This window comes from Hesperophylax consimilis, chromosome 23, assembly GCF_061612785.1.
Source record: "Hesperophylax consimilis isolate HC1 chromosome 23, BYU_Hcon_1.0, whole genome shotgun sequence".
In the NCBI taxonomy this organism is placed as follows: domain Eukaryota; kingdom Metazoa; phylum Arthropoda; class Insecta; order Trichoptera; family Limnephilidae; genus Hesperophylax; species Hesperophylax consimilis.
Window position 1 is genome coordinate 26,200,123 of NC_142858.1, and position 7,854 is coordinate 26,207,976.

At 60.9% G+C, this 7,854-nt stretch overlaps 3 protein-coding genes across 3 annotated transcripts; all 3 read left to right on the top strand.

Moving 5' to 3' along the window:
* The first annotated feature begins 882 nt into the window (after positions 1 to 882).
* On the top strand, positions 883 to 5,088 carry LOC149412496 (uncharacterized). Its single transcript, XM_089645719.1, has 3 exons — positions 883 to 1,263; positions 2,104 to 3,319; positions 3,422 to 5,088. The coding sequence occupies exons 1-3, from the start codon at positions 883 to 885 to the stop codon at positions 5,086 to 5,088; spliced, it is 3,264 nt and encodes a 1,087-aa protein (XP_089501845.1).
* A 27-nt stretch (positions 5,089 to 5,115) lies between these two features.
* On the top strand, positions 5,116 to 5,916 carry LOC149412497 (uncharacterized). The gene has a single exon (XM_089645720.1). The coding sequence runs from the start codon at positions 5,116 to 5,118 to the stop codon at positions 5,914 to 5,916; it is 801 nt and encodes a 266-aa protein (XP_089501846.1).
* A 111-nt stretch (positions 5,917 to 6,027) lies between these two features.
* LOC149412498 (uncharacterized) lies at positions 6,028 to 7,371 on the top strand. The gene has a single exon (XM_089645721.1). It carries the CDS (start codon positions 6,028 to 6,030, stop codon positions 7,369 to 7,371), a length of 1,344 nt encoding a protein of 447 aa, XP_089501847.1.
* The last annotated feature ends 483 nt before the right edge of the window (positions 7,372 to 7,854 follow it).

The following is a 7,854-nucleotide window of genomic DNA, read 5'->3' on the forward strand; positions in this document are numbered from 1 at the left end:
TCTTCCCCTTTTAAATATATGTTTTCTCTCTTAAATATGTAAATTTGCACAAATTAAATATTGTGCAAAGCTGCCTTGTAAAAAATATTTTCTCTCTGTAATATGTGCAAACTCACAAAATATAATTGAATAAAATGACACGGGCAAAGTGGTTTGAAGAACAGTCAGGACCTAGTCAAAATCGTCCCCTTCCAAGTTACGCAACAACGGCGCTCTCTCCTGTGACAAATTCCGGGAACCCAAAAATAATTCTCGGAATTTGTCGCTAACAAAGGGAGAGCTAGGCCCGTTGGTCCTTTAAAAGGCGGACAACTTGTGCAATTCGGCAGAGAGCCAGCAACGATCGGACCATCAACATCTCTCCTGGACTGCCCTGACTGCCTTCTTCAAGCCTCTCCTGCCCTGGACCTTCACTGCAACCTGGCCTTCTTCTTTCTCCCGGCTCCCTGGTGCTCATCAAGAAGAAAACATTTTCACAATAGTCGAAGCGTCCCTAGTCAGGGCGCAGGTTCCCCCCTACCTTCCTTCCCCCTGCCTTATACCTTTCTCCCACATTTTCCCCATTTCTCCCTTTTCCCTATATTTATCCCCACTTTTCCCACATTTTTCCCCAATTTTCCCTATCCTAATTTTCCCCATTTTTACCACATTTTTCCCCATTTTTTCCTTTTCCCCATATTTTTCCCCATTTTTTCCATTTTTTCAACATTCTCCCTACTTTTTCCCGACCTTCCCTTCCAAGGCGTCGAAGCGGCCAGCCGGCCACTCCCGCTATATCGTCTGTGCGGCCGGCGACTACAGTGCCGTCCCGTACATGGTCCTTCGAGCCGCGATCGCCTCTTCACGCCTTCACTCCTTCACGCCTTCCAGTGACGTCCCAAGATGCCGTCCCTGCGGAGTGGCCGCGAGGCTTCAGCCTCCACCCCAGATTCACAACCCGACGTGGAGCTGGTGACAGGCCCTCACCCCGCCGGCCCTGCCAGCCCTCACCCTGCCGGCCCTGCCGGCCCTGACCCTGCCGGACCTGCCGCCCCACGCGCTGCCAGCCCTACCGACACTCACTTTGCCGGCCCTGACAGCGCACCGTCCTCCGATGCAGAGGAGGATTCAACAACAACAGAGGACACGGTCAGGCAGCTCCGGAAGGCGAACCGGACAATGAGCAGGCAGCTCGCTGTGCTGCTCGCAGCCCTCCCCACCGCGACGCAGTACCTGCCAGGGGCGGACCCCCCTGGCACCAACCTGGGCGCCTACCCTGGTGCGGCCCCTGGTGCGCATCCTGCCGCCTACCCTGGTGCGGCCCCTGGTGCGCATCCTGCCGCCTACCCTGGTGCGCATCCTGCCGCCTACCCTGGTGCGGCCCCTGGTGCGCATCCTGCCGCCTACCCTGGTGCGCCTCCTGCCGCCTACCCTGGTGCGGCCCCTGGTGCGCACCCTGCCGCCTACCCTGGTGCGCCTCCTGCCGCCTACCCTGGTGCGGCCCCTGGTGCGCACCCTGCCGCCTACCCTGGTGCGGCCCCTGGTGCGCACCCTGCCGCCTACCCTGGTGCGGCCCCTGGTGCGCATCCTGCCGCCTACCCTGGTGCGGCCCCTGGTGCGCCTCCTGCCGCCTACCCTGGTGCGGCCCCTGGTGCGGCCCCTGGTGCGGCCCCTGGTGCGCACCCTGCCGCCTACCCTGGTGCGGCCCCTGGTGCGCACCCTGCCGCCTACCCTGGTGCGGCCCCTGGTGCGCACCCTGCCACCTACCCTGGTGCGGCCCCTGGTGCGCATCCTGGCGCCTGCCCTGGCGAGCACCCTGGCGCGCCCCCTGGTGTGCACCCTGCCGCCTACCCTGGTGTGCCCCCTGGTGCGCATCCTGCCGCCTACCCTGGCGGGCCCGCTGCTGCGCATCCTGGCGCCTGCCCTGGCGAGCACCCTGGCGCGCCCCCTGGTGTGCACCCTGCCGCCTACCCTGGTGTGCCCCCTGGTGCGCATCCTGCCGCCTACCCTGGCGGGCCCCCTGCTGCGCCCGCTGCTGCGCATCCTGGCACCTGCCCTGGCGAGCACCCTGGCGGACCCCCTGCTGCGCCCGCTGCCGCACATCCTGGTGCCTACCCTGGCGAGCACCCTGGCGGGCCCTCTGCTGCGCCCACTGCTGCGCATCCTGGCGCCTACCCTGGGGGCGGGCCCCCTGCTCCGCCCGCTGCTGCGCATCCTGGCGCCTACCCTGGTGCCTACCCTGGCGAGCACCCTGGCGCACCTCCTGCCGGTTACCCTGGCGCCTCATCTCAGAGCTTCTCGCCGCTGTTTCCCCCGCAGCCGACCGCCGATGAGACTGCCCATCACACCAGCGAGTGGGTCCGACAAGGCGCCGACCCGTTCCTGGCACAGCTGAGCACCCTGCTGGCTGACGCCATCCGCTCCACGCGCGCCCAGGACAGCCCTCGTCCCTCAGTGGAGGAGGACCTTCGGATGACCGCCCTCATTGCCCGGCAGTCCACCGCCAAAGACCTCCCCATATTCTCAGGCGACCCCCTCGAATGGCCGGCCTGGATTGCACAGTACGAGCAATCCACCTCGACCTGCAAGCTCACGCTGAGCGAAAACCTTATACGGTTGCAGCGTGCGCTTAAGGGGAAGGCGAGGGAAAACGTATACTCGCTCCTACTGAACCCGGACCGCGTGCCCGAAATCATTGCGACCCTGGAGGAGCGGTACGGCGGATCGGGTTCGATAGCCAACCTTATGCTGGACAAGGTGAGGAAGCTGCCCTTCCTGTCTGCCGAAGCCACCTTGGAGGAAATTGCTGACTTCTCCGGGACAATCCAGAACCTGGTGGCTTCCCTGCGGGACTTGAGGACGGGAGGCTACCTCACCAACCCCGCCCTGCTGGCCGACATCACTGCTAAGATGCCATGCACATTGAGGATGGCCTGGCTGCTGGAGCTGCGGATGCTGGGGCAAACAACCCAGTCCACCATCCTCCAGCTGGCAGCATTTCTGAGGGGCGTCGCCGGCGTGATCCCGGTCAGCGGGATGGTGGATCCCTTGAGATCCGGCAAAGGGCGCCGGGAGCACGTGCTGGCCAACGCTGTGGCCACACCGCCAGAGGGGAAGGCCAACCGCCCACCACCACCCGTAGTGAGAACAATAAACAAAAACAAAGTGAAAAGTGCGTGCGCTCAGTGCGGTGAGCCACACAGAACTCGGGAGTGCCGCGAGTTTATTTCCAAACCGCTCTCCCTCCGGTGGGAGACAGTCCGCACTAACAATCTGTGCCGCAAGTGCCTGGAGGCGCACCACTCCAGGGACTGCAAGGAGACAGTGTGGTGTGGTGTGGGTGAGTGCCGCTACCCGCATCATCGGCTGCTCCACCGGGAGACGGTCGCGGAGGTGAACCTGTGACGCCAGACAGTGGACAGCCGCGTGCTGCTAAAAATAGTGCCGGTTGTGTTGCGGGGCCCCACGGACGGGGAAGTGTCAACGTTCGCTCTTCTGGATGAGGGATCCACCATCACCCTCATCGACGCTGACACCGCAACGCAGATCGGCGCACGCGGCCCAGTCCACAGTCTGCGGCTGCACGGGGCGAAGGGGATGTGTACCTCCGACGCCCGCTCCCAACGCGTGAAGCTGACGATCCGGGGCGCTGGACTGGAGTCCACCTTCACCATCACCGCCCACACAGTAGCTGACCTGAGCCTGCCGGAGCAGCGCGTTCCTGGAAGACGCGTCACCCCAAAACTCTTGATCGGGCAGGATAATGCCCACCTTATCGTGTCAAGAGAGGTCCGTGAGAATAGCACTACTCGAATAGTGTCACGGACCGCTTTGGGGTGGATCGCCCACGGAGGCTCGAGCCTCAGCAATGACGGGCCAGCTACCACACTGGCCCTCCAGTCGGAGACCGCTGCAGATGCCCGCCTGAGGGAGTTGGTGACATCCAACTTTGCCGTCGACTCCCTCGGCGTCACGTCTGCGGCGAGAGTCAATGCCATGGACACAAAGGCCATGGCATTAATGGCAGAAACCACCCGCCCCCTACCTTCTGGGCGGTGGGAAACTGGCCTCCTGTGGAGACACCCTGACGCCACACTACCCGACAACCGGCAGTGTGCGCTGAAGCGGCTCCAGTCCCTCGAGAAAAAGCTCGCAGCGGACGCAACCCTGGCAGCGGCGTACAATGACAAAATGACGCAGCTTGTCGCCAAAGGCTACGCCAGACGCCTCTCCCCCAATGAGGCGTCGCTCCCTGCCCCACGGAAGTGGTATCTTCCCCACTTCGCCGTCACCAACCCGAACAAGCCAGGGAAGATAAGGGTTGTGTTCGACGCTGCCAGCCGATGCCGAGGGACGTCACTTAACGACCAACTGCTCACTGGCCCTGACCTGCTGTCCTCTCTCCTGGGGAACATCCTCCGATTCCGGGAAGGCGGTATAGCCATCGCCGCCGACATCCAGGAGATGTTCCTGAGGATCCAAATCAGGAAAGAGGACCAGTCTTCGCAACTTTACCTGTGGAGGTCGCCGGACCGGCAACAGCCGGACACCTACCAGCTGGCGTCCATGATGTTTGGGGCTACCTGCTCGCCCAGCAGTGCCCAGTACGTGCGGGACAGGGTGGCCGGTCAGTACGAGCACCAGTACCCGGCCGCCGCAGCAGCCATTCGTTCACGGTTTTACATGGACGATTACCTGGACGCAGTGGACAACCCTGACGAAGCTGCTGCCCTAGTCCGAGACGTAAGGGCCCTCCTTGCAAAGGGAGGGTTCCACCTTACGAACTGGGCCTCAAACAGCCTGGACGCCATCGCCGATGTGCCCCCTGAAGACCGCGCCACCTCCACGGTAGCTATCAGCAGCGGGAGCAGCGAGACCGAGAGGGTCCTGGGACTGGTGTGGGACCCATCTACCGACCGCTTCATCTACACTTTCCTGGAAGCGGCCAGTCTAGAGGAAGCCACACGGCCTACAAAGCGGCAGCTCCTCTCCATCGTGATGAAGATCTTCGACCCGGTGGGCTTCGTCTCCTGCCTCACCATACGGTCGAAGATCCTACTGCAAGCCGTGTGGCGTTCGAGCGTTGGATGGGACGACCACATCACCTAGGAGCACGCTGAACGCTGGAGGGACTGGATGAGCCTGCTCCAGGAAAGCAGCGTCTCCATCCCACGACGGTCGCTCCGACAGAGGTCAAGCAGCGTGACCCTGCACCTCTTCTGCGACGCCTCGGAGCAAGCTTGCTGTGCCGTCGCCTACTTCGTGGAGGAAGTGCAGGGCACCCTAAAAGCCACCTTCATCGCCAGCAAATGTAAGGTGGCACCTCTCAAGCCGCTGTCCATACCCCGCCTTGAGCTGCAGTCCGCACTCATGGCGGCTAGATTGGCCAGAACCATCCGGTTGGAGAGCCAAGCGAGGATAGCTTCAACCATCTTCTGGACGGACTCGACCACAGTGCTGTGCTGGTTACGCACCGATCCGCGCACGTACTCTGCGTTCGTGTCCAACAGGTTGGGCGAAATAGATGAACTCACCTCCATAGCCAATTGGAGGTGGGTTCCCACCAAGCAGAACCCGGCCGACATCGGCACACGGGACTTGGAGCTGCCCGACCTGTCACTCCAAGGAAGATGGTTCAACGGCCCCGCCTTCCTCACCACACCGGAGAGCGACTGGCCAAAGGAGCGCACCCTCACAAAGCCAGACGACCAGACCCTCGAGACCCGGCCCCGACACTACGTCGGGCACATCACCACAGCCGGAGAGGCCCTACCTCTGGTCGAGAGGTTCTCGTCATGGCACCGGCTGATCCGGGCTACAGCGTGGGTGCTACGCTTCATCAGGCGCTGTCGGACGGGCCCCAGCCGACCCCCTGAAGGCTCCTTACGAGCAGACGAGCTGACGGAGGCTGAGCGCAGATGGGTGAGAAGGTCCTAAGAAGACGCCTTCTCCACTGACCTGCACACCATTCGTCGCAGCCAGGCGCTACCTGCCGCCAGTCGTCTCGTCAGTTTGGCCCCCTTCCTCGGACCTGATGACGTTTTGCGGATGGGCTCACGGCTGAGGGAGCTCACTGGAAGCACGAGCGTGGCGAAGACCCCCGTGATCTTGGATGGCTCCGATCCGTACGCCCGACTGCTGATCCGCCACTACCATGAAAAGGCGGACCATCCAAGCACGGAGAAAACTGTGGCCGAGATCCGGTGCAGCTTCTTCATCCTGCGCCTCCGTACCATCAGCAGAAAAATCAGCCATGAATGTCCCACCTGCCGCTTACGACGGAGCAAGCCCTCTCCTCCACTGATGGGGGTTCTCCCGCCGACCCGCCTGGCTCACCACGTCCGCCCCTTTACACACTGCGGACTGGACTACTTCGGGCCAATGGAGGTCACCGTCGGCAGACATCGGGAGAAGCGCTATGGAGCCCTATTTACCTGCCTCTCCACCCGCGCCATCCATCTGGAGCTAGCGGTCTCGCTGTCTGCCGACTCAGCCATTATGGCCCTACAACGGATGACCGCCCGAAGAGGTCAGCCCAAGGTGTTGTACTCAGACAACGGGACAAACTTCCGTGGTGCGGACGCAGAAATTCGAGATGCCACGGCAGCCCTGCAGCAGGATGACAGGATGACGGACGCCATGGCTACCAAGGGCATCGAGTGGCGCTTCATCACCCCCCTAAGTCCCCACATGGGGGGAGCCTGGGAAAGGTTGGTGCGCTCGGTAAAACGAGCCCTGAGCGCCACCTTAAAGGAGAGGGCGCCAAGGGAGGAAACCCTGCGCACAGCATTGGCAGAGGCTGAGTTTGTGGTCAACAATCGGCCACTAACTCATGTCTCTGTCGACCCGCGGGACGAAGAGCCCCTCACCCCGAATCATTTCCTCATGGGGTCTGCCGGGAACCGCCCACATCTGTCACTCTACGACAGCAAGGAGGAGGAGGTATGTCTCCGTCGCCAGTGGCGTATCAGCCAACAGCTCGCCGATATGTTCTGGAGGCGGTGGCTCCGTGAGTACCTCCCCACCCTGGGCGCCCGACAGAAGTGGCACCACCCGACTGACCCCCTCAAAGCTGGAGACTTGGTGGTCATCTTAGACCCCGCGCTGCCACGCAACAGCTGGCCGCGCGGACGTATCGTTGAGGCCATCCCAGCTGCCGACGGCCAAGTGAGGACGGCCCGGGTCCAAACAGCCACAGGAACGTACACCCGCCCTGCTGTCAAACTCGCCCTCATCCTCCCCGCACCAGCACCAGCGCCCGCACCGGCACCAGCACCAGCGCCGCCCTCTACAGCACCCGGACCACGGATGCCGCATGGGAGCCACAACCCCCAGCGGCCCAGGGGAACCGGACGTCGAGGACGCCGCCGACCTACACGTCCGGACCGCTAGGCGCAGCCGTGACTGCACCGGGGGGAGAATTGTACCGGACGTACCTCCACCGACTTAAATTAATTTTAACAAATCTGAATTTACGCAGAGGCAGTTCCTTTACAAACTCACCTCTGCGCATATTCGAATTTATGCAACAAAATTCTCTCTATAAAATCTGTAATCTTATCTGTTGATTAATAAATAAAACCACGGGGTCAAGCAGTCATCATTATAGACAAAAAACAAAGGCTTGACCCCCCAACACCCTCTTATAAATTAAATACCTATCATCTGTACAAAACATGGAAGATTTGCATGAAATTTTGAAATTGTGCAAACGCAGTTTCCTTTACAAAACTTGCCGTTTGCACAAAATTGAATATTGTGCAAATCTTCCCCTTTTAAATATATGTTTTCTCTCTTAAATATGTAAATTTGCACAAATTAAATATTGTGCAAAGCTGCCTTGTAAAAAATATTTTCTCTCTGTAATATGTGCAA

What these genes read in the sequence shown, in the direction of transcription:
- LOC149412496 (XM_089645719.1), top strand. Translation starts at nt 883, where the DNA reads ATGCCGTCCCTGCGGAGTGGCCGCGAGGCTTCAGCCTCCACCCCAGAT. An exon ending in TGGGCGCCTACCCTGGTGCG is followed by an intron (nt 1,264 to 2,103) that starts GCCCCTGGTGCG and finishes TACCCTGGCGAG; the next exon opens with CACCCTGGCGGGCCCTCTGC. An exon ending in GACAGTGTGGTGTGGTGTGG is followed by an intron (nt 3,320 to 3,421) that starts GTGAGTGCCGCT and finishes TGCTAAAAATAG; the next exon opens with TGCCGGTTGTGTTGCGGGGC.
- LOC149412497 (XM_089645720.1), top strand. Translation starts at nt 5,116, where the DNA reads ATGAGCCTGCTCCAGGAAAGCAGCGTCTCCATCCCACGACGGTCGCTC.
- LOC149412498 (XM_089645721.1), top strand. Translation starts at nt 6,028, where the DNA reads ATGGGCTCACGGCTGAGGGAGCTCACTGGAAGCACGAGCGTGGCGAAG.